Source organism: Antrostomus carolinensis, unplaced genomic scaffold (genome assembly GCF_000700745.2).
Source record: "Antrostomus carolinensis isolate BGI_N321 unplaced genomic scaffold, ASM70074v2 scaffold54509, whole genome shotgun sequence".
NCBI lineage: Eukaryota > Metazoa > Chordata > Aves > Caprimulgiformes > Caprimulgidae > Antrostomus > Antrostomus carolinensis.
In genome coordinates, this window is record NW_010337514.1 from 1 (window position 1) to 26,827 (window position 26,827).

Below are 26,827 nucleotides of genomic sequence, written 5' to 3' on the forward strand. Positions count from 1 at the left end.
CAGCTCTGTTCCAGCTAAAAGCCAGGACAATTACACATCTACAGAACGTCTGAAAACTATCACTGCCTATATATTCTATGTGAGCATTGTCAAAAAGTGAATTCTGGAGAAGTTCCTATAAATAAGAGCAAGTAAATATAAACATGCTAGCACTTGAGGAGAAATTTACATGTCAAATTCAGATGTAACCTTACATTGTCTTGTTTTAAAACATTCTTAGTTTACAGGCACTGAAACTGCACCCCAACACTAAAATAACTAACAGGTTTTGCATATTCTGGAAGATGAGATGGAAGCACACTAACTGTGGAACAGAATTAAATGTCAAAAATATATGTCTATATATAAAACTGCCTATGAGAAAAGTCTTCCCACAGGAATAAAAGAATACATCCCACAGTTCACTTCTGTAAGCATTTAAAATTATTTTTCAAACTAACCTTCTCTCCACGAAGTTTTGCTCTAATCTGTTGACGTTCATTAAAGTTTTGTAGCCGGATCTGTCTTAATCTTGCCAAATATTCCTAAGGCAAAGAAAGGAAATAAATTTCAGTTATACTGAAACTGTCTCCAGTATGGTTAACATAAAACACATAAGATTCCACAACAAAGTAAGATGGGTGAAAAAAAACCCAAACAACCCCATATTATTACTATCACCATATTAGCATTTACTAATCTCCAGAAAAAATCTCATAGATTGAAAATACAGAAACTGGAACATGTATTTCCCAGTATTAAGCTACCGTTACACTTTATATCATTGAAGGCTAGGAATGGTTATGCTTATCACAACAGGACTAAGACATACAGAGTCATATCTGTATTTAAGTACATTCAAAAACTTCTCTTGAGACAGACTGATGTAGGCAACTATTATTTTTATTATTTAAAAAAACCCCAAAAACCAAACAACAAACAAACAGCCAAACACACCCAAACTCTAGAACTTCATGCAGTAAATTACTTCCTAGGAATTTACAGTGTCCTTTTAATTTGCTACACAGATGAACCATGCAGGGAAACTAGGAACAGTCAAGGTCAAAATAGCGCTATTTGTGTGATGAACGAAGTGGCAAACATGCGGCAAGCGTACCTCTTCCTCCTTGTTTCTGGATTTCCTTCCTCTTGCAGAAATGGGCCTGCCTCCATAGATATCTGCCACGTTTTGCAGTGTACCCTGTTTGCCATTTAATGGTATCAAATTTAAGATGGCCAGGGTGGTAAAATTATCTGCTTTATCCAATAACTGCTCACTTACAAGAAACCAAATCCATCAATGATCTGCATTTGTTCTGAAGTTAACCAATAACCCCTTTTCACTTACAGGAAACATATGACAGTAGTAATGAAAAATTCTGAGTAGCCAGAGAGAGACTTGAGATTTAAGAATGCAGTTGTCTTCCCCCTGCAATTCTGATCTTCTCCTGCTATGTTACATAGCCTAAATTCTGATGGGCATGAGTTTTTCTACATCTGGACTGTATACGAATTGTGGCACAGAGTTGGTGTTTCTGCCAAGCCTAAAATAAAAGTGGAATCTTTACATGTTCTTAGATTAAGCTTTTTCCATAATGATGACCAAGTATTGTATTAGATTTTTGAGTTTGCTACTTGTAGTACTTTTTTAAATACGACCGGCCTGGTCTAATGGAAGGTGTCCCTTCCATGGCAGGGGGTTGGAACCAGATGATCTTTAAGGTCCCTTCCAACCCAAACCTTTCTATGATGTAACAAGCTGTGTTAAATGCCTAATACACACACATTCACAGTGTTTTGTCTTGGTTAGTGTGGTGTACTCAGTGTCCTAACTCACCAAAAGCATTCAACCTTTAAGGAAGTCCAATACAGAACAGTACAAAAAATCATTTAATTCCAATTTAATTTCCTCTTCAGATTAAAATAAAAAATATTTAAATTATTTTTTTCATTGTATACTATATGCCTCTGCTGAAGATGTTAAAAATATCTTCATTTGTTAACTCAACAGTCAATAAAGACAGTAAGCATACATGTGATAGTTACATGGATCTTCTGCCTTATAAAATACCAGGGCTTTAGCTTTCTCAAGCTTGAGGGTAGAGAACCATTGGTATGCACATATTCCAGTTAAATTCTTGATAGGGAGGACTGAATCCAAATATTCTGGCTAAATACTCTCTCTGAACAAAAAAAGTCATTAACTCAAGGAAGTTTGTGCACTTTTGTGGTTTATTGACTGGGGGATCAGAGAACAATTTAAAGGAACCATCTTGTGGATAAGAAGTAGCATACATTCATGAGGACTCCATGAATTCTGGTTTCAGCTTGAACATTAAGTCATACAAAATGGAAAGGAATATTTTCCATATTGATCTTTTTAGAAAAGATTTTTAACTTTTTAATGTACGTTCTTGAGCTTCACAAAAGCTAACTGGCACTGTTCAAGTAATCTGTTCTTCATTCTAGCATTCAAGTTAGTTTAGGTCTTTTCATTAAACTGATGGAGATTTATATCACTGCTATTAAACAAGAAAGAAACTGTAAGCAAGATTTCTGAGAAGTGATTTTCTTTCTGTAGATTTTTAACTTTCACTCATCTGCCTCCATTAATATTTTCAAAGACCAGGACTCAACGTTTTGCAATGCCACACAGCTGCAGTGAAGTAGCAAATTCGGTCAGCAGCTATCTTAAAGAAGAGATGACTGGAAGTATCATCAGCTCAACTATGGAGTCAAACTTTAGACTGTCACTTGAAAATTAAAATTGATAGCAACTGTATTTAACAGAAGCTGGGAAAATCAGTGTAAGTCATTTGACTTACAGTCTTTATATGCCAAAGAGCTGCGTATTAGTCAATGATTCCAACTGATTTCTCCTCTCAGATCATCACGGACTGGAAAATAGTCCCATCCCTATATGAGAACTACTGCCAGCTAGCCAAATTATTTTCCTGCACAAGTAGAATGAAGCTGCTGAGAACTTCTGCTATCAATGGCAAATGACAGTACATTAATTTGGAACCCTAGCTTTGAGTTTTAAGTCTTAAACACCTGGAAGTTACTTTTTCAACTGTTCAGTAACCTCTGTTTTATTAGATACTAATCTAAGGATACATCACCATCAAATCAGTGAATAAAAATAACTAAGAATTGCTTATTGTAAGTGAAATAATTCCTGAAACAAAGACCTGGCTGTAAATCATGATCTGATATTCAGACATAACTCGGGAGATCCTTCTGTAAATCTGCAGTTGGTCTCATCTCACTGCAATGCCAGCACAGCCAATTTAATTTCAGCAGCTGATAGTGATATTGTGACTTGGTAGTATATGAACAGTGTGGAGAAGCATTCAGAAAGCAAAACTCTCCACATTATGAAAACACACAGTTCAACCACACAAAGTCCTAGTGCAAATTAGTAATTTCCAAGATACCTTTACTGCAAACAAACGTCCTAAAGGATTCAAAGCATAAAGAACGTGGAACATTTTGTGATACTGTCCACTAATCTCTAAAGAGTAAAGGTTTTAGAAACATCAGCCTTGACAGATATATGTTTTTATAATAAATTCTCAATAAGCAGCATGTGTTTTTCTAAAACACACTACTACATCTGATCATTAGCTGTATCAGTTTAATCAAACTTCATTTTAGGTTCAAACTACAGAATAATACATAAAGTTTCATTTTAATCAAAACTTTAAGGCCATGAACAGAAAAAATGTAAATGAATGGTCTAAAATTCACAGTATCAAGTTAGACATAATGCAAAAAAAATATTTTCCTTTGTTAATAAATTCAAAGTAACAAGAAATGAATTGCACAATTCTGTTACATTTTAACAAAATCGATAACAAAATGCAAAAAACCTACCTCCCATTCTGTGGTGGATTTGTTTTTGTGGGGTTTTTTTGGTGTTCCCCCCCGCCCCAAATACTGAAGGAAAATACTTAGATGGCATTTCACAATTATGATGCTACTACAATGATTCATAAAGCTTGTTGAAACAGGAATATATATAGGAAGATCAGATTGCGTACCATGTGTCCCTGAGCTCGAGCTTTGTTTTCCATGGCTTCTCTCTTTCGTTGCCAGAATTCTTCAACTTGCTTTGCTCTATCTGCAGCTATCCATCCTTTTTGCCTGAGTAATTGCAACACATGGCAAGATGAAAGTTCCTGAAATATGGCACTCAAAACCCCCTCTGCATTATTCCAACTAGTAACTTTCTATGAGTAAGACATCTTCAAAATATGCCTTTCATCAGCCATAACAGAAGTCAGACTTACACCAAATAGAGGAAAATAAGCTCAACTAAGTTAAAAGAATAATTAAAAAAAACCCCCCAAACAACAAAACATTATGTTATCCTTCCAGATCCTGGTCATCAAAACAAAAATCAATGTCAAAACACAATCTTGGTGTGATTATTTCTGAAAATGTCTCAGCTTGTTTCATTATTGTTATCGTTTGCAAAAAAGAAGACTCCCTCAAGGTTTCCCTTCAGAGATGAGCAAGAACTCATCACGTGAGCCAGTCAGTAAGGTCAATGCTGCAGCAGTTTTTCATGACTGACCTATGTTTGGAGTAGGAGCTCCTACCACTTAGATAATTAGTACAGTGCTAGTATTCTCCAAGTGTTCTGGCAACTCCTTTTGGGGGATCTTTGTGGATTTTTGTTTGTTTTTAAAGGGACTGTGAAGGAATTTTCCTACCTTAGAATTAGCCAGAACAAGATGTTTGTTTCACTTTCCACCCCAGGTCAGGGACCTGCTTGGGTAGACAAGAAGGCTATGTTCACATTACATGGTTTTGTAGAGGAACCAGTTTTTGACAAATTGGTTATCAGTGGACTCAGAGGACACCTTCTCTTAAAAAAACCCCAAACCTACTAAACAAAGAACCCCACCAAAAACCACTGAGAAATGGTGTAAGATACTCTAACAAACGGTAGAATAATGAGGCAATCCCCTTTCCAAGGTTCCCCTAGCCTCGTTTGATTGAGGGGTATTGGGAGTCCAGCAACAGGCAGGAAGGAATTTGAATAAGCTGATAGCAATAACCCATCAGGCTGAGACAATTAAAGAAGAAACAATTTTGCAATATGAGCTATTGCTACTAATTAATAAATTAATTAGCATACTAATCAAACATCCTTGCATCTACTTTTTTCTCTCCTCTCAACCTCCTCCCCAAGCAACAAGGAAATGAAATATTTCTGTGCGCTACAATTCATTAAAAGGAAGATGGAGATAAAACTTTGACACAATAAAACAAATGCTGTAGCCACTCTGAAAAGGCAAGATGATTCATGTAGGTGTTACTGGGAAAGAAACAAGCACTTGATAATCTTTGTATACACATATTTGACTGACACAAGATTTTTACTGTAATGTTCATTACATATGAACTCAACTGGTGGACAGTGAAATCTATGTCATAGATAGTCCAAATCTCTGTCATCTAGCTGAAGTTAGCTTACAGTGCTGGAGGAGAGGTGCTTCCCAAGGAAAAAAACCAAACCAAACCAAACCCGAAACAAAAGAAACCCCACACCAAACCCTATTTGTCTCAAACCAAATTTACAGCAAAAACTTATTTCAGCTAAATTTTATGAAAATGTTTTTCTCTACTCTAAAGCTGAGTGACTCACTTTGCTAAAACATTTCAACTAGACTTCTTCTGGGCTGCATTTCTGTTCAAGAGACAAGTTTAAAAGATTGTTGATGTCGAATATACTTAGCTTTATGTTAGCTGTGGTAGTGTAATCAGAAAGATTGTAACTTGAGGACTTCTTAACTTCTTTCATATACACTCTAAATTATCTTTAAGAAATTTCCAGTGATTTAAATTATTTCTTTGAGCTAAACATCCTGAACATCCTTAGCTTTATATTTCACCTCCAGCTGAAAGAGTAAGGTGCAGGACAGAAATACTACTAGGCTAGCTATGACAGTAAAATTGCTTCTAGATAATAAAGTACAAATACCACATTTGAAATGCTAAGAAACAGCACCTCAATTTAAGGCTAGAGGTAACCCAGTTTATAAACAGAAAACGAAACAAAACAAACTCTACCTATTCTGAAACTTCTGCACAGTATTTTCATTGCTTCCAAGTTAATGTATTTGAGAAATACTAAATCAGTTTCTCTCATGATCTCCACATTAGTCATAATTTGCAGCCCTCTACTACAGTTCCTCTCAATTTGAACACATTTAAAACAGTTTACCCAGGTGTAGTTAAGTATCATTCAATACTGTCAAATGTGAGAGGCAAACAATGTTTCCTAGCCTAGGCAAGATTCGGGGATTGTAGCACTTTGTGCAAAGCATTAAGAATAAATAAGGGAGGATGGAAATACACATCTACATCAACTGGGAAAATGCACCTTCCAGTACTGGGTTGTACCAGGTTGTTCCAACCTGGTCTAGTGGAAGGTGTCCCTGTTCATGGCCGAGAGGTTAGAACTAGATGATCTTTAAGGTCCTTTACAACCTATACCACTCTATGATTCTATGACTTTTAATTAGCTCTCAACAGCCCAAATTACTATAAAGAAAATAAAATACACTTTGTAGCTTACAAAATTGTAACATCAGTGTTAAATGTGTTATGTTATTGCTGCAAACTTTAAAATAAAAAAAGATCTACAAAGACAAAATATATTATATTAAAACATAATATTGAATGATTTTAGAAGAACAAATGTTTTATTTTGCAACTTCCTTTTCCTCACGTTAATTCCATTTATTTCTTCCTTTATTGGATACATCATTGGATCTGCAGAAGTTTAAATAACGCATGAGAAAATTTGTTCCTCTAGGAAAGTTAGTACCACATACTAAATTTCTAGAAAAATTCGCTTTCCCATTTACTGCTCACAAATGCAGACATAGCTCTTTGGGCAATATTAACACACCTGAAGGACAGCAAAGAAGTTTTGAAGAAGCTACTTGAAAAAGTGAAATCATGTAGAAAAAAAAATAAATCAATACTTGTTTACATTCCTTTTATATATAAAAAACTCAGTTTATAGTAATTGCAAAGAATAAGCATCACTGGATTAGAGACTGCACACCGTTGTAACACCTGGTATTTGCATCTCGACAAAGAAAACTTCTAGAAGTTTTCCACTGATCAATAAACAGGGGCTAACAATTCTGAGAGCATTCTAGACACTCTCCTAGGCTAGAGAGTCAAACACTTAGATGGGGAGAAGGCAATCAGAATGAGATGACAAGAGAAGAAAGCATCTTGGCAGGTAACACAGAAAGTGGAACTATGAAAAAAGCAAAGGAGGAGGCTTACAGTGTTATCTACAACTGCATTAAGCCAAGAATTTTGGCTGAAATCTAGTACAGTTACAGTTGTTAGGAATTACTTTTTTCCACTATTGGGGAAGCCAAGGTTTCCATTGGTTCTAAAAGAGTTGTGGTCTGTGAGGGACTAACACACAAACAGACAGCACAGTACCAATGGATAAAAGTGATTTTGAGACATGTCCAACTACTAAATGAAACAAGACACAGAACAAGAGTCTAACATGTAGGGACAGATTTATGGATTATCACAGTCCAACCTGTTTGCATTGGCTTGTTTAGACACCTCCTTCAATCTTTTCATTTTTTTCCTAACTGCACCAGCATCAGGTAAATGGTGATGACCTGCAGGCCCCTTAGGAACTCCTGGACGTATTCCAGGTGGAATTCCTCTGTAGATAAATACGTACAGTAACTTTCATTACTTTCATCTAAAGCAGACCACATGCAACTTCTAATGGAAGGTAGCCATACCTTTCAACAACTTCTCGGCCTTGGACTTTCGCCCTCAGTTTGGCTTCCCTCTCTTCAGCTGCTCTAATGTTTTCCTTTTGCTGTTGCAGCTGGTCAAAAATAGCATGATAGTGTTCATACTGCCCTCTGGAAGACACAGGAAAAGGACCAACACCACCTCCACCGCTGTAATATGGTGCCTGGAAATCAGAAGGGGTAGGATGGAAATCTCAAATGCTGGTTTTAACAAGCCCTTCCAATTTTCACCTCTTCATCAGAATAAAAGCATTAATATGTCCTGCAACAATTCTGAATTGGTCCTGGTTTCATTCCTGGCATGGCCCTATTTTAACGAACTACAAAGCAGATAAATTAAAAACTTACTTTTCTGTTAGTATTCCAGAATAACACAGCATTTTACCTCCCTCTGATAACAGTCCAGTTATACATGAGATATCTGTCACACATTTTGGAAGCTATTGGTAAGAAATCCATTCAAGTATATAACTGGACATACATGTTCTACATGGCAAAAATCATAAGTTTTAGCACAAAAGCTAGAAGTGATACAGTACTAACTGAAGTACTAATGAGTGATTTGTACCAAACACCCATTATTTCATGAAGCTGGAAACAGTTAAGCACACTTCTAAGGTTGCTGAACGGCATTAAGTACAGATTTATCTAAGAATCTCCATTGTTACCAACCTGTAATTTGGTTCAACCAGAACTGAGACACTTCCCTACTAAAGTTCAGATCAGGGGAGCATCTACCACAAGCTACTGCTTTATGGGAATTATCTCTTCATTCTCAAAGAAGCAGAATTCTTACAGAACCTTCATGTGAAAATAATAATTAAAAAGTTGCAAGCAGCTGTGTACAGTAGTAGCCAAGGATGGATGCAAAAAATGTGAAACTGGCAAAACAAGGTTAAGGTTGTCAGCACATGCATAAAGATGTTCCCTTACACCTCTGGGAAGCAGTCAAATAGCCCATGGTAGTGAGTCTATGGAATTTATTTTAATAATACTGTCAAATGTTCCTTCCAGAGTGGTTTTAAGTATTTAAAATAAATTCAAATAGGTGAGTGCAGATGTGACAGGTTTAAGATTCCCTACTTACTTAGTTCTTGAACAGATTATATGTGACAATGGAATCTAGCACATATTCTGAGTTTCAGTTGCCCAATACCCATCAATAGCTCCCTATAATCCGTATGACAGAATACTAACTGAAAGATTTATCCAGACATTCAAATAAACATGCAGGTATGCTGTTTATCTGAATAAAAATAATTTACTATACAAGACTATAGTTTCTACAAATAGAAGGCAAAGTCTTGCCTTTGAAACTATTACAGGTTTCACTTATTATCAGAGCTCAGTTTTCAAAAGGATTATCTAAAGAAATAGTATGATCAATCTCTAGGCAAATGCTATGAAGCAGGTGCCCATCAACAGTCTGCAGAACAGTTATGGCCCCTGCTAGAACCACAAACCCAAAGCCAAATCCTTGCCACCTGTTTTCCTACCTCCCCTTAGAAACAGGTGCCAGCAACCAACCCCAAAAGACAACAGGAAGGGAAAACCCTGCAGTGCATGACCCTGCTGTGCCTTCATAAGAGGCTATATAGCTTGCATTATTGGGAAGCTTGAACAACGCTATTCCACAGCATTGTCAGGGAGTTGGTGGATACACCGTTTTCATGTTGGAGAAAAGAAAAATATAACAAAGTCAAGAATACTATAACAGTATATGGAAACCCGGAGTGATGATAACCTAGCAGCCTGCAGTAAGTTTTGTGCTCAACTATCCAAACCAGAGAAGGCAATCCAATAAATTTTAAAGCACGTTTTCCAGTGACACGTAGTGAAAATAGACACAGCCACTGAACTGGTTTCCCTAGATGACTGAGAATACTGATAATGATGCAGCTGTAGCTACAATATAACACTTCATATGTTTGCAACATCTAAGGGCCTTGCAATACAATTGGCAAAATTAATCAGAAGCATGACTGTTTTCAGGAACATATATAGCTCTGATCCAAACATGACGATGCTGATATATCATGTTGTATGGAAGCCTGCATTGGTGCCTGCCAGTTTCATCTGAAGAGAGAGAGAGAGAGAGAGAGGACAGCATAGAAACCAAATTATGTCTTTTTATTTTTCCATTAAATCAGCACCTGGTAGTTTTTAAAGTCTTAACTTTGCTTTACTATTTAAAGCTTAACTTTGCTTTAATATTTAAGCTTTACTTACATGATGTGTGACACACATCAGAGATGATGTCTATTTTGAAATAATGTACCTAATAAGCAGCTCCTGAAACCTGGTCAAGTGCTTGTGTTTTCCTCATATTCTTGTACAAGGAACAGAAAATAAAATCTGTGTTCATTTTGACTCTACTGCTCAGTCAGAGCTTGTTTACAAAAACCCTACTAAACATGTTTAGGCCAAGTATTTTTTTAAGACTCACTACCACCACAACGAATAGTTGTGTTTTAATCCATTTTATATTGTGAAATAGATTTACAACACAGCAACACTTAAATTCCTGCACTAGCTCTGTCTGGTGAAAGTAGCCAGACCTTTATATTCAGATAATTTAATGAGACTACTTCCCAGAACAGTTATGTTTCCACAAAACTATGACAAACAGGCAAAAAGAAACTGTGATAGGAATCAGATTAAATTATGTAATTAAATTATGTAAGAAGTGAATGGCCAAAGGCTTTACTGCTTTCAGAAAAAAAAAAAAAAAAAGGTTAGATTTACTCGAGATTTTTCACCCCCCTCCTGAACAACTAATCAGTATATATAAACATTGTCATTTATGTTGATAAATAACAAAGAATGCTTAGAAGCAGGTGTTTAATACTGGGAAGAGGTCAATTGTAATAATATGAGAACTTGGAAAAAGATTTCAAGAAGCTGTTCATGCACAAATTCAGCACAGGAAAAGCAGCAAAAGTAGGAGTGGAAAAAAATAAAGTGGTGCATGAAAACCATTACGGGCAGAGAGAGAAGAGATTCAGAAATTTAGTCAGTATTAAAATACGAAAATCGTGCATGATCTCCAGAAAGCCAGGGAAGAGACTCTGTTATGCAGTTTCTCTTAAATTAACCAAAGATTAATAATGGGCAGCCCCAAGAGTTGACCTCCAAGAGCAGATCTTTCTGAAAAGAGAAGGCCATGCCAGATAACCAACGGTGGGGGGGAACAGACTACACCATATTTCTGCATCTGCTGCCAACCTTAACATCACCACTTCCACCTGAACCAAGCACATTCCTCCATCCTTGTTCCCTGGCTCTGTTTATTCGTTCCATCTGAAGGAGAAAACAATACAGGAAAATATAATTCAAGGAATCACTAATTAAAAATTGAACTTCACTATTAACACATTTTAAACACATTTTACCCTTTCTTTTTCCAATCTTCTCATTTCATCTGCCTTCAGTAAACTGACCTGCAATGTATAAGGATTAAACATGTTTAGTAATTAAGAAATTGAAGTACTCCAAATTCTTACACAACACATAACACATCACAAGATACTCCATTAAAATTACTAAGGGTTGAAAAAGAAAGTCTCAAGAATCTTGTCTACCTGATCTCTCTGACGTTTTTCAGGCAATTCTAACCTTTTCTTTTTTGAAGGTTCCTGAAAAACAAGCATATAATTTGGTGTTTATTACAGAGCCATTATTCTGTCAAGTCTCTATCAAGATAGGCTAGTTCTCCAATTGCTGGCATATGTCCAGAAAGGTAAAAGAAAATTTTTCTAAAAAAATTACTGTTAGAATGTTTGAGAAAAAAGATAAGGAGGAAAGGTTTGAAGGTTCTATTTTGTCAATCTTGCTCTGAACTTAGCTTTTGCTTAGTTTGAAAATTAACAGATGATTTCATGATACCTCAAACATTTTCCTCCTTTCTTCTCCTGGTTTCATTTTCTTCATTGGAGTGGGAAAGGCCTGGATAAGAGGTGAAACTTCAAATTAGATAGCACAATGCCAGAATGAGAGAAAAATTCTAACCAGAAAAAAAAAAAAATCTTAAACCCACAATTTAGTAGTTGCAAAATGGCATTTAAAATAATTATTATTCAAGAGGTTTTATATGAAAAGCACTGCTAGGATCTAACAGTGAATGCTACTGTACTTGTTCATCCTCTACTAAAAGCTCTGTCTTGAAAGCTGAAGGCAGTAATTTTAAAATCTGTTTTGCCTGAACTTTTATTCTCTGGCAGTATCATTCTGCATTACACTCTGTTCCTATTATAAGTCTTTGAGGGTCCCTAGATACTAAGATTCTCTTTTATTTGGATAACAGATTTATTAGGTTATCCTTATGCTCTATTGCTTGGGTAACTCTAACCAAGGTTCTTGTTACCTATGGAAGAGGAAAACACAGCTACTATTGAACACCTGGTGAAGAACCACCTAATAAACTATGCTGCTTATTCTGGTCTTCTCAAAAAACTGGTGGTTAGTTTTAAAGCATTTTTTTCTGACTGTACTAGAACACAGAAAGCTTCATAGTATTTTCTTTTGATGACCTAAAATCCTATCAAATGAGTACTTTAAAATCAAGTATTTCGGAAGATGGAAGCCTTTAGAGACTTAAGTCAATGTAGTTCAGCTTCACTGAGATAACATAATATCACTGAACAAAGATGATGATTATTACAGGCTCCTCTGAAAAGCCAGTTGAGTTGCAAGTTCAGACTACCCTGGAAAACAGCAAAGAGAAAAAAAAAAATTACACTGCAGCCATTGTTTCTAACCTACATCTTATCCCTTGTCACTAGGTACAATCCTCACAAAGAATGTGTCTTAAAATTGCAGAGTTACTGACTCCTTACATGCAGCAAGAGGGTATTTCCTCAGTCTCTACTCTGCCACTTTGAGGCTCTACGCAAGCTGGATTGGTGCTGACTAGTGAAACTGATTTTGAAGAGCAGCAAACTAGAAAATGCTTGTGCAATCAAGCTTTAAAGCATAAAAACCTCATGGTCTCACAAGGACACCCAAGAAGTCTGTGTGTTCCCTTCTGCTTGCTCTTTTCCAAACTGTGTATCACAAGCCAACAAGGTTTGTGCGATCAAATGAGTTTTTCCCTAAACGTCTGCTAACTTTTGAAACTCGAGGATAAGTTATATCTCAGGGACAATTTTCTATCCACCTATCAAATTTGACAGATGGATAGAGAACTCAGTATTATGTTCCTCAAAGTGCCATGGGAGAAGGAAAGAAAAAAACCCTCCAAAACCCACAAAAACCCAACAACAACAGCGACAAAAATATTACTCATTCAGAAGAAAATTTGAATTGGTTCTCTTTCTGAAGTGGGAGCTTCTTGGTTGCTAGTTGTTTGGAAAGTACATATAGCTCAAAACTAGCTATATCAAACATCTCCTGGCCATGCAGTAATTAAAGGAATAAAGAGAGAGGAAAAAAAAGTTTCATGTAATAAGGAGTACAGAGAAGATGACTGGAAAAAAGAAGTACTGTACAAAGGTATACAGAAGACTTTCTCATTAGCTCATGGAATTAAGTCTGGGAAACTCCTCCTCCAGTTACACAATCTCTTTATCTGACAACACTTTAGAAAATGACTAAAAGTTTTCTATGTTTTGAAAATTTGAGATTATTTTTGAAGGAAGAAAGAAAGATGCAAAGATTCTTATCCACTGTTAATAATCGTGGTGTACCGACAGCCTTCCAATATTTCTGAGAGTGGTCAACACCAACACAGGAACTCAAAACATGCAAAACATCTAATTCAGCAGTGGAATGAAAAACCAAACCTAAAGTAGTGGTCTCAAAAAATCATTAAATCAAAAACCAACTAAACAAACAAAAAATCAATACTGAAGCAAGCCAAGCCTTTAAACTACTACTACTTTGTCTGCAGATGCATGTGTCCACATAAAAGACATTTTGAAAAGAAATGCATGGGTTTTTTCATAGCATTTAAATAAGGTATGAGCAAATAGCTCAATTTAAGTAACTTAGCTTTTTACCTGTCTAGATTTAGCCAATGGCTTCCTCTCATTAGGCTTTTTAGGTGCATCACAAGACTTCCTGATCACTAAAGGCACTCCGTATTTTGCAGCAGGTTTGGTAATTTTCTGAGCTGGTGCAACTGAAGTCAGTATTTGTTCTTGAGCTGGTCTTTTAGCTAAAAAAATAAAATAAAATAAAATAAAAAGAGCCTGTTTTACAGCTAACCAGGCTGGCCAGTGTACCACATTTCCCTTTCCCAAGGTCCTGTAACAGCAAAGCTGGAGGAAAATGGGTGAACTGCTAACATTTAATTTACATGAGCTGATGCATAAGTGCAATATGCCCAGTTGTCCAAAACAGCTCATCTAAATTTCGTGTTTGATAAGAAACAGCAGAACACAATCCCCGAGCTTTTCTCTCTCAACACTCCACTTTTAACTGGAGAATTGAAGCTTATTTCATCTGCCATGCTTTATTACCCATTTGTCATGAACACAGGGCAAAGTTTTCCTAATGGAATGGTAGGACAGGCCTCCCTCCACTAACGACACTGGACTGCAACCTGCAACACTAACATCAGCAGAAGGTGAGTTCTGGAAGAGTTTCAATGGCCTTCAGGGATATTGTTTTCCCCGCAGGTGTCCTGAAAATATGCCAACATTGCGGATTTGATTCTGTGTTTGCAGGGCTCTTTCACCATAGAATAGCAGGACAGCAGTGAAACACACATATAACACTATCAAAAGACACTAAAGCACTTGCCACAGCTTCAAGCAATAACAAGGAAATGAAATAAAATAAAGGAGAAGAAAATCTAGGAAAAAAAGGGTAAAATAATCCAGGAAAATGAAGTAAGGTAAGATTATCTTGACAAAGTAAACCACAATCTAATTTGCTACCAGGAGTAGAAATTCTACTGCTTTGGGCTGAAGTCAGGGCTTAATCCTGGAATCTCTAACAACACCTCACACATTCTTACAAGAAATGGTATTTCTCATTACCCATTTGTCATTAGTAAGGCAAAAAAATTTGTGCAATAACAACATATAAATTATTTACAGTATTTGCAGTCTTCACAGTCTCAAATTTTAGAAGCGTAGCATACTGTAAGAGGAAAAAGTACACCTAAAATAATACAGGAACATAGTTTATATTTGCATAATTTTTATCCTACACACATTCAGTTCCCTGGGGGAGAGAGGAAAATTGCTTCCCTCTCTTTTTTAATTAAACTTCTAGAATCAGATATAAGAACACACCAAAGCCAATAAAAGAACAAAGCTGCATACACTGTCTTGCCAGAGTTGAAAGCAAGAGCACTTTACACACTCGATTACCTGGTGCAGCATGTGGTCCAAACTTCTGGAAGATTTTGTGATTGAATTCTTCTGCAATAAGCTAAACAAAAAGTTGAACAGTTAGGCAACAGTAGTTATGTCTGAAGCTAGAAAGACCTCCTCTTCAGAGGACTGTGCTGCTCTCAGTAAGCATCTAACTAATAGTATTTACTGTAACTTAAATTTAAGTGAATACTCAACTTCATGTATTCAATGTAGTATCACTAATATTAATATGAAGCTGGATTCAGCATTTTAAAATATTTTTGGCATAACTACTCAAATAATTTTTAAAAAGCAATTTAGTCTGACTTCTGGGAAGCACGTTGCCTCATTTATGAACTAGCTAAGAATCTAAAAGAAAGTTAACGTGAGCATCAACACAGTTTTATGCATAGTTCATTTTAGATTTCTGTACAGTTGCCAAACTTCAGACAGGTTATGTCAAAAAATAGCGTTTAGAAGTGATTGCAGTTTTCAGTTTATCTTTTCAAGATGGGGAGATGACTACATATGTGGATATCTAGGAACAACATATACGGTGTGCTGTCAGGCATATCAAATTAGCCTAATAAAATGCAGAAACTAAGCCTTACTGGAGTAAAAAAATTGGGAGTCTAGACAAAAAAAAAATTCAAATATGAATAGGCCATCATCATCTCACATCATATTGAATACCGTATGTAGTTCTGAACCCAACACTTCAAAAAGCATGTAGCAGAAATGAAAAAGGTTCAAAGGAGGGCAGCAAGGATAATTAAGAGTGTTGAAAAGCTTCAGTACAAAAAGCAAATAAACTTGCTCTTCAGCCTATAAAAAGATGACCAAGCTGTAATGTGACAGGTCTAGAATACCACACATGACTTTGCAGAGAAAGCAGAGAAACACACAAGGGCAGCAAGTGATAACACCAACATAAGAAGCAGAGTACAACTGAATACAAGAAGGAAGGTTTAGAATAAACAAAGTTGATGCTTGCTGCAACAAGTAGCAGACCTCTGAAATTTCTTACTGATTTCTTACACAGGTTCAAGGAGAAATCAGATAAGCTCATGGATAAGAAATGTACCAAGGATAACTAAATACTAAAGAAGATGCTCCTGGAGCTGATGCAATTGAGATAACCAAAAATGAAGGCTAGGAGAGTATTACAGGGCAATGTCACATAGGCTTGCCTCGTTCTTACACACCTCACCAGGCACTGCTTATGGCCAGTGTTGACTGCTCACAGGCTATGGAGTGAGACTGACTTTTAGCTGAGCCAGCATCATGTTCTCATTTTCTAATATCCTGCTCTCAAACTTGTTGCTGAATCTGAGCACTGCAACTGGTGTTACCAATACAGAATATTCAGAGGATGGGAACTGCAAAGGAGAAGAGCTACTTGCAGACAGGTAATGGCCATACTACGGATTACCTTTCTACAGACAGAGCATGCCAGGAATGCTTTACTTAACATTGCTGGCGGTTGTTGGCAGAATGTTAACTGAACAGTTGCTAAACCACAAGGTTTTAAGGAGTAGTCTTTTTAGAATTTTGAACTATCCAGATTATTTTGATTTGCTTAGAGGTTACCAGCTACAGTGGATGCTGAGGAGTTAAAACTGAAAAAAAAAACAAGAATCAAAGTGCAGAATTTAGGACTCTATATATAATGGCAGAGAAACTTTTTAACCTGTACAGTCATCAAAAGATTCTGTAAGCAAGAAGTCAGACATGAGAACAGTCTCCTACTGAGAGATACCTATGTACCCTTGTATTTCAGTGATGTGAAAGCTTTTATTTGGGTGGTAAGTTGTAACAACTTGAGTGTGGTGCTTCCTTGATAACACAGATACTGACAGAAAAGAAACACGGCTCCTCAGAAAGCTCCCTTTCTTTTTTTTAAAAAAAATTGATGATAATTTAGATCTATTCTTTACTGTAACTTGGTAACTATGAAAATTAAAAAAGAATTTATATAAAACTGGAAGATTGATTTTCTGTCATTTAAGAGCAGAATTTCAGCAATATTTGTAACAAGTTGAAGATCTCAACTATGGAAGATCTCTTAAGCTTAGACTAAGGAAAGCAGGGGACAACAGCATTAGTGATGGATGAAACTGAAAGAAAACAGGCATTGCAGCAGTGTCACAGAATGGCCACCTCCAGCTGAATACAAATGTACCATGATTGATGCATTTAGTAAAAGATGCCTTTTGAGCGTGAGGGTTTTTTGTTGCATCTCTAAGCCAAACACATTAGAAATGCAGTTGGAAAAACTATGTGCAAATATTTATACTCAATCTAGGAGAAATTAGTATCATCATCTAGTAGTTATCTATTATTAATTATACTATGCCAGAATAACTCCAAATAAAAATTTCATATCCATTCTAGCTACTGGAAATCAGATTACTGTTGCAGAAGTGAGAACAAACTTATTTGTAAAAACTTATGAATCTTACCTTTCATTGGGACTTTAATCTGAATTATCATCAGTTGGAAGTCTAGTTCATATACGGTTGAAATCCCAATTATATATGGCCTCCGAATGAAATGTCTTTAGTTGTGGGTTAGAACCCATTCCAATTCTTTATACTTAGCGAGGTCTACTTCTGCATTAATTTCCTGTGTCCCTTCTCTGTCTATATTATTTACCTCATATCAGTACTACTATTCAATTGTTAATCTTGATCTCTTTTGATTAGCTTTATATTAAAAGGACATTGATAGATGTCAAATGATATCAAGAGATTCTAAACAGAATAGTAAGAAACTTCTTTGAGGTTATATACATGTGATACATTTAAACATCAAGAAATTTAAAGATTAGTTTATTTAGCAATATTTCATAGAATACACTTCCAGGCCATTTCAAATTCAAAACAAAAAAACAGATTGAAGAAATTGATGATAAAGCAGGAAAGATGAAGAAAAATGATAAAGCAGCAATGCTGAAGTCATTGGCAGCACCTTTTCATGAACAAATACATACCTAAACAAACCAATATCTCACCCATAATTTCTCACTATATAGAAAACCACGCAAAATATTGCGCTTAAGAAAATGCTGATTTAAATCTGTTTGTGGAAACTACCAAGTACTTAAGCAATTTGAGATTTTTCTTTACAGTTCATAGTAAAACTTTTTTTTCCTTAACTGAAAGTGTCTCTGTAAAAGCTCTAGGGAATACCATTACTATATTAACATTAGAATAAATAAAAAGAAAAGTCCTATGACGTTTTCAGCAAAGTTAGAATTAAAACTAACTCCATACCTGTGGTGTGAGAAATTTTTCAACCCGTTTGGCTATAAAGTTTTTCTCCAATATGGAGTTTACTGATGGTCTATTCCTAGGATTCCTTTTAAATAACTGTGAGAGCAGATTACGCAGGTCGTAGGAGTAATGCATAGAAACAGGAGGAAAAGGTCCAGAGATTATCTTCAGTACCAAGTTCTTCATGTTACCAGCTTCAAACTATATCACATAAGAAAGAAAACAGTTACTACATATTACTGTCTGTCCACTTGTAAGGCTGCCTATAAAGATGAAGAGGAAAACAAACAAAAAACCCCCCACATCTTCCTTTGCCTCAACCCACCAAAACGAATTTTCAAGGCCATCAACAGTTTACATCAGCAGTTTAAAAAAATCTGATGCCAAGTATTCTCATTATAAATACATCATAATACAGGTATTTCATACTACAGATATAAATTTTGATAAGAAATTATTTCCCTCCAGATTTAGACTGATAGTAATATATAATTAAGGAGAAAAGAATTATGTAATTATCTGCTTGATCTCCTCTCCCAAACACTTTCAAGTATCATGTGCCTTCTGGTCTTCTTAGTGAAGCCACATTTCAAACAAAAAAATGTAAAGCATTCACACTCATTCAGTGTAAAATCCAAAGGAATGCTTAGGCTTCAGCTTAAAGCTCAGGAAGCAGAGCACACCATTTCGATTCCTTTGTACAATGAAAAGAAAACAGTACATATCTCCCAGCTCACAGAAAACAACCTATTGCTATCAACTCTCAGAAAGGCAACACTGTCGGCATTGCTGCCACAGAAAAGACAAAGCAATAAGAAATTACAAAAGCTTGAACTGAAATTAAATCCTTATACCCTGAAATTTTTATTCTTATTTTCCTGTTTGCATCTTTTTTCTTTTAATAAAAATAGCTATTAAAAAGAAAAAGTCCACACACAAAAAGCCACAATCAAAACAAGATGGAAAAAGAAGTTTTTTCTTGGCTTCCTAAATGGAAAATGGATGATAAAGATGTGTTGTTCAAAACAACACACATACACAGAAAAAAGGCAACTCTTTCATCTGGGGAGTTTTTTCTAAGAACTATTTCTGTTCTAAACAGAAATGCATTAATCCATTTGCACAAAAAGCCAACAGTCCAAATTCAGACTTTCAATGAAAATGTCAAGTTTTTGGAAGGAAAGGAACACTATTCACAGTATTGTTTGTTACAGCACCTAACAATTTTTTCAGCCAACAGAGTTCGTTAAAAACCTAAATTGAAAACAACATTACTGTGCTAAGATTTTTGGAGAGATTGGCATGAACAAAAATACAGATGGAAAATGCTGGTCAGTATAGGAAGAGGAGATTAAAATGTTGAAGGTCATTTTAAGCAGTCATTATGAAAGCCTTTCATCAACTAAAACACATTTGCATAACATCAGGAAACATCTCTGTTTGAAATCACTATTCTTTTAAAGAAACAAGAATTTTCTACTCACCGCATGCTTAAGTGTACACATTTCATAGAGGACACAACCAAGGGCCCAGATATCACTAAATCAAACAGAACGTATTTAAAAATCAGTTCTAGGTGTAATATTGACAAGGAACTTAGATCTGTGAAGTCTATCTTTGAAAAGGAAAAGGTTGGAGTATGTACAAGCTTCCTCGTAACTTCCACCCTCCCAAACCACAAAACCCCCCAAAAATAAGGCCAACCTGAAAATCAGATGGTGTTATTTTGCCTCCAGATTCTATTTAGATCTTTCCATCTGAACCACCGCAATCAGAGCAATTACACAAAAGAGGGACAAAGGCTCTTTTTCTTTACATGTATACATTTGTCTGAGGTCTTTGAATTAAACAAACAAAAAACCAAACAAAAACTACCACACAGTTCAGCAAGTACAATTCTTCAAGTAAATTTATTCTGTTTAACATTAACTGGCCTTACCCTCACTCATTATAGGATTACAGAATTCGGTTACAATACCATTGGATAATAAATCCCATGTAGGAGAAATTAAGGGACAAGGAACTGTAGTAATTTTTATCTTTTAAGAAACCAACTGAAATTAGTATAAGGCAATGGATGCAGCTGCTTAGTCAAGCTTAAGACTAACTTGATAATGACCATGTTAATTACATTAGGGATGCTGTTACCAGATACAGCCTACTGCCAGGACAGTCAACGTGTAAGTAAAGTATCTGTACGACCTTGTTATCTGAAGCCAGCTGAGCCACCTAGCTATGCATGTGCTTAGAGAATCCAATTACTGTATGTGTGATTTCATCCTTAACATGGTTTCACATTCATACTGAACAAATTAAGCCAGTACAACTAGTGTGTAGGTAGGAAAAAGCAGAGTCATAATTAAGAGCAGAGCTAGATCTAGAACTCAGAGCATTAAGTTAAATCACCTCTGCATCACATTGTTTTGTACAGATCTACTAAGGTCCCACTTGTACAGTGACACTGGGCACCTTTTTGGGTAAGAGATGAACTAACAGCTGTTCATCATCATATGATTAGAAATCTAAAGCTGTTCTAAAGAACTCACTTTTTTCTCCTTACCAAAAATGTTTAATAAAACGTTTATTAGTACCTTTTATTGTTGTAAGGTTTGTTCTGACATATTTCAGGCGACAAATAGTATGGTGTTCCTATGCAAGTGCGAGCCAACTCGGCAGTGCTAAGGGAAAAAGAAGAATGAATGTTAACTAGTTAACTCACGTGAAGTGCATAGACTGTGTTTTCCTAGATCGAAGCCATCAGCAACAAAAAGAAGTTACCTGTTAAGAACTCTGGCGATCCCAAAATCTCCCAGCTGTATTGTTCCATCTTTGGTTAAAAATATATTCTTGATATAGAAATTTTAAGAAGTCTGTTAATTAAGACATTCATACAATTGCATACATTTTGTTCTCAACATGTTATGGGAAGAATAAAGTTTTCTACCATTCAATCACTGTGAAGTCACTAGCAGTAGTGTTATTGACTACTATGAAACACCAGACTTATTCTAGTACTACTTCATCAAAATTAAAAAAAACACTATTACACATTCTAAAATATAACCTTTTCTGTCCCCACACATAAATATACAAATAATACTCAAGTAGCTTCAGAAAATAGTCTCATCTGTTTGCACAAATATCATCTGAACTTCTTCCAGACAATTCTGAAGAAAAAAAGTGTTTCCAGTATTAGAAGTATTTAGAAAAAAAGACTGTTTCCCATAATTTGGCAACTTGCAGCAGCGAGATATGAATGTAATCATTTTGGAAGTAAACTCAGTTAAAAAATAATTACCTACGTACCTGTGACTTTATGTCCCGATGCAAGATTTTTCTATCATGTATGTGTTTTAGTGCTAAACAGATTTGTACAAACCAATCCAAAATCTATGCATAAAAGAAAATGCAACGTCAGCATCATTATTTATCTGAAAGCTTCCTCAGTTACATAATTGAAGATATTATCAAATCAGTTTCATAATTCAAGATTTTACCCTCTTCCCACAAACCTGCCTTCATTTATACATAGAATAATTAAAAACATAACAGTATGATCAGCATAATGCAAAATTTTTAATGAAAGTTGCCTATTACCCAAATTAGATATTAAGCCTGAGACTACTAGTTTCATTACATATGATAAAGCTAAAAAAAGTACGCAATATGAACTTGACTGGCTAAAATGTTTAAGAAATAGAACTTGCATCTTAAAGACTGTACTTCTGCTCTAATCAATACAAGTCGTCTTGCAGTCAAACTGAGTTCAAAAAAGCCATACTGATGTTTACAGAGAAAATTACTGGATGATAAAATAAATGTATGTATTTAATCTTAAAAAAAAAAATAGTACAAAGTTGATTTCATTGAGAAAAGCAACAACATATAACTACAACATGACAAACAAGACAACAAAACTATTTCTTTTTTTTTTTGTAAATTTATAAAAACCACAATATAAGAAGGGACTAATAGCAAGAGTTTTTATATGTGAATAGTAGTTTCACAGTATAATGCAAGTTATACTTTTCATTTTTGCATTGTAAGTTCTTCTTGTAAAAGCAAGCCCAAATTAGAATAAATTAAAAGTTATACAAATTATATCCAAAAGGTTTCATGATTACCCTCAATAGACCTAATACACTACTAAGCCTTACTAGCCACAGGTAAATTGAGATTCTACTGGATGCAGACACAAAAGCATAGAAACAATTTATAAACAAGAAAACAAAAAGCTGAATCCTACTCAATCTACTGTAACTTAATTTAATCAAATTTGTATATAAAATCCTCTTATTTATTCCAGATTCTCCTACAGTACAAATGACTTTATAACCAGTATAATGGAAGAAGAAAATCTGCTGATACACTTCCAATACAATATTAATTTTTTTCTAAGGGAAAAACAAACCTTTGGATTATGTAAACTTCATATTGCTATATATCATATTACTATATTCACAAAATATGTTATTTTATCCTTCTGATAAATGAAAGTCAGTATTACAAACCAAAAATCCTATGACATTGTATCTTAAAAAAAAAAAAAAAGCAATGGTTCAAAAATATTCATGTTGTCCTTCAGTATTTTTCAGTTCTCAGATTTGGTTTCCATTACAAGACATCCAACTTTTTTTAAAGCATCTTACCCATACAGCCAAAACCCCAATTAACAACTCAGGATTTCCACCTACTTTTTTGCTTGTTTGTTTACAGATACTAGAGTGACTGATGGCAACAAGACTCACAATTTCAGAACCTACTTTTAGATTAAGCAACCATACCCACCAAACTGAACCAAGATAATTTCATACTCATTAAAAAGTATCATGCAACAAAACACCACAGCAACAGTTTGCAATTTGCTGTTACCTGATCTTCAGAGAATAATATTCCTTTCTGGGCATTTATTTTTTTAAATAAGTCTCCTCCTTCACAGTAATCCATCACTATGTAGAGACAGCCATTTTCTGTAAAATAAAACACAAAGTATTTCAAAAAGAAAAAAAAAAAAAATCTTTAATGTAACTTTCCAAATGTCTTCAGTGCAGTCACAAAACAAACCCCAAATAAATTAACCTTTTCACATGCAGCTTCAGATATCACTCATTACCCTTTTTTCAAACTGCAAGCAAAAATTATTAAATTTAACACCTGCAGAATGCTTCCGAAATCTGTTTTTCAAAACATCAAACAAAGGATTTTTCATTTGTGCTTTCAGCTGTTTGTATCTTGGTTAAGCTTTACAATTGGTATTATTTTAAAAGATGATCTTAGGAATCTGGATTTCATGTGGACCTGTTGCTGAAATAATTCTCTTTTACAAACCAAATCAGTACGTTCAAAATCAATATGCTTCAGCAATAAAGATGCAATATGAAGTCATGTGAACTACAGGTTACAGGATGCACCTTGTAAGAAGGAAAAAAAAAAAAAGAAAAAAGCAGTTCTAAAGGACAGGCCTCTACTATAGAGAAGACAGAAGCATGGATTTATGGATCAGAAGACTATGGCTGTGCAATATGACTATGGCACAAAATCATAATTTAATTACTAGAAAAAATGAAAACCCACAATCAAAATACATATGAAAATCAGCAGAAAGTAAAGGAGACAGTATCTCAAATAATATTTAGGTTTTTTAATATTATTTTAACCTATGTGATAGGCTTTTGGAAACTTTTATCTGTTCTGCTCATCTCCTGAGACACTCACTGGGAAAACAATGTGGAATTATATTTTTCCTTCATTTATAGCTTGATGAAGCAGTCCCATCTATTTTTTCAGTTCTGAAAGCAATGATGATTGTAATTATTGAAGAGTACATTTTAAGATAACAGACTCTGAGATAAAGTTGCTCTTGCTAGGTTATCAATACCCAAATTTAGACCATATTCATATTTAACATACACAAGCATTCAAGTCATTAGGGTATACACAAGTATTCAAGGACATTTACACTCTGGAGAAACAAGAGAACATAACCCTTTCATTTAAGCATCAATCAAAATTGATTAAATGTAAGGAAGAGGTCTAAATATTTCTGTTTAACTGTTGCACCTATAAAAAATTTACTATTACCTTTAAATGTGCAGGGAAACTGTGGAAAAAAATACAACAAAAAAGAACCAAAGCAAGTAACAAAAGTATGAAAAAGACTGCTTAAAGAGAGCAAACACACTGACATTTAAACTCCATGCAATAAGCAGTGCACAAACAGTCACTTACTATCCTTACTTCAGGTTCCACTGTATTTATTAATCCATCTTACCTTCAAATGATTCCCTATACAAGACAATATTCGGATGTTTCATGTTCGCCAACACAGCAACTTCTCTCCTTGATTCTTCTCTTTCCTTATTTGACATCTTCAGAAGAAAAATAATGATTTTTTGAGAAAAGGAATACAAAAAGAATGGATCAGTTATTAATAATAATCACTCACCTTAGAGATGTTTATTTCTTTAATAACATACTGTTGTCCATTTTCTTTAGCTTTGACAAGAATTGCTTTCCCAAAAGATCCTTCTCCAATCTTTCGCACTTTAATATATTTATCCATAGTTATCTTCTTAAGGCATCCTTACTCGAGTACTAGGCAAAAACCACAAAACATTTAGTTAGCCATACTTAGTCATCCACATTTTTTTTTCCTCAAAATGTCAATCCATTTGTCTCCTCAATGGCATCCCATGCTTTGTAGCTTTTCTGTAAATCATCTCCTCTTAATCTCAATTCTATTTTGGTATGGTTGTCTCACTCGGTGTAGAAAAAGGGCTGTATTGCTAAAATCAGTTTAATCTTTCATCTTGACAAGATAGTATAAAAAAAAGATGTGTTTATCTTTATTTAAAGTAAGTAGTTAGTGCCGTAACTTCTGATTCAGCTAGCACACAATCATCACAGAGAGCTACAGCATCTGGTTAAAAATCTTTCATTCAACTTTACTTGGAAGAACTACAATAGTAGGGAAAAAAATATTTCCTAAACATTGTTTCTTAAGAAGCACTAAATTAAGTATTTTAGAATTTAGTCACTATAAAGAAGCCAAAAATGGACTGAATTCAAGATATGCCCATCAAATTTAGAACCATTATTCAACATAGAAAAGTGTGACCTTAATTCTGACTGAAAACTTAGGCAATTTGTTTTTCCATGTTGCATAGAAAATAAATTCATTACAAAATGGTACAAATCAATTTTTAATGTACTATCTGACCACTTAGACTACTTCTTGAGATTAAACAGATTACTCAGATGAATGTTGATGGTGCTTAAGTTTCTACCTTAAAAAACAGTAATTTTGGTAAAAATAAAGACAGTAGCAAGCTGCGGGAAGGAATGGCAATGCAGAGAAGCATCAGAACAGCAAAGCAAATTGGCAAAACAAAGACCAAAGTGATAAACATCAAAACAAACTAATGGTGGACTAAAAAGCCATCTTTACTCTAGCAGAAAGAACTTCCATACCCTGAGGAAGTTTCCATAAGCCAAAAAAGACAAAAGGCTCCTAAGCTTTTTGGCATCCAAGCCTCAGTTGAGAGCACGAACAGCATCTGCCCCTTGCTGTACCCAGCTTCCTTCCAACATGAGACTCTATTAGCTTAGAACCATACTTCACACACATTTCAGGTGAGGCTCTCCTCCCCGATTTGGGATCATTTATTTGTCACTGAATTACCACGCCCCAAACACAGATGCTGCTAAAGAATCTCAGGAAGATGAAGAGCCCATACCATGGAAACAGACTAAAATGAATGAGCTTGATTAGTATAGTAAGGCAAAACACAAGAGAACTAAAGCAAACTTTTCTGCAAAATAGGAGATGGGAAAACAACCAGGAGTAAGGATAACTACCAGGAAAGAGAAAAGTGAAAGTGACAGGCCTGCAATGTCTTGGTGGGTTATTTTGCCTTTAGATGCAGAAAGATAGTTCAGTGTGAAGTTGCACTTCTTAAAAAGGAAAGACTCAGTATTAACAGCCAAATTTTCTTATGCACAATAATAAATCACAGCAGGCAGGACACAATTTTAACTTCACATGGCTTTACTAAGTTCTCTTCCTACCCCTGCTTCCTTTATGAAGGCTTTGCAGTGCTACAGCTAAACCAGCAACGTCAGGTGTAGTTTAGGGCTCCTCTGCATGCTGTTCTCTGCAAATAAAAACTAGTAAGCAGCCTGTGGGCAAGAAGGTTCAGTTCAGCCAAACAGGGCATGCAATTTGGTACGAGTTAGGCAGCTTATTTTTACCCGTGGCACGGGAAATGGGAGTCTTGAGAAAGGACCTCAGCGTGGACAGGGCGTTGGCTTTGCAAGCCCAGGGCAAGAAGTCATTTTACACCACGGATGCGCACGGAAGCGGCTCGTGCGCCGGGGCACAAGTCACAGCCCGACCCACCGCTGGGCGCTGAGAAGGTGAGGCGACAGACCCGGACGCACGGCCAGGCCAGGGCCAGGG

At 35.4% G+C, this 26,827-nt stretch overlaps 1 protein-coding gene across 1 annotated transcript; it reads right to left on the reverse strand.

Annotated features, from left to right (window-relative positions):
• Window positions 1-440: 440 nt before the first annotated feature.
• On the reverse strand, window positions 441-24,931 carry NEK1 (NIMA related kinase 1; the record flags this gene model as incomplete). Its single annotated transcript, XM_010175182.1, has 19 exons — window positions 24,815-24,931; window positions 24,641-24,737; window positions 23,242-23,339; window positions 21,676-21,759; window positions 21,148-21,215; window positions 20,961-21,047; window positions 19,854-19,908; window positions 18,370-18,570; window positions 15,110-15,170; window positions 13,790-13,947; window positions 11,679-11,738; window positions 11,375-11,428; window positions 11,186-11,233; window positions 11,019-11,093; window positions 7,779-7,957; window positions 7,565-7,696; window positions 4,023-4,125; window positions 1,097-1,180; window positions 441-524 (listed from the first exon to the last, which is right to left on the reverse strand). Coding segments are annotated over exons 1-19 (1,845 nt in total), but the record flags the coding sequence as incomplete, so codon positions are not given.
• Between the last annotated feature and the right edge of the window lie 1,896 nt (window positions 24,932-26,827).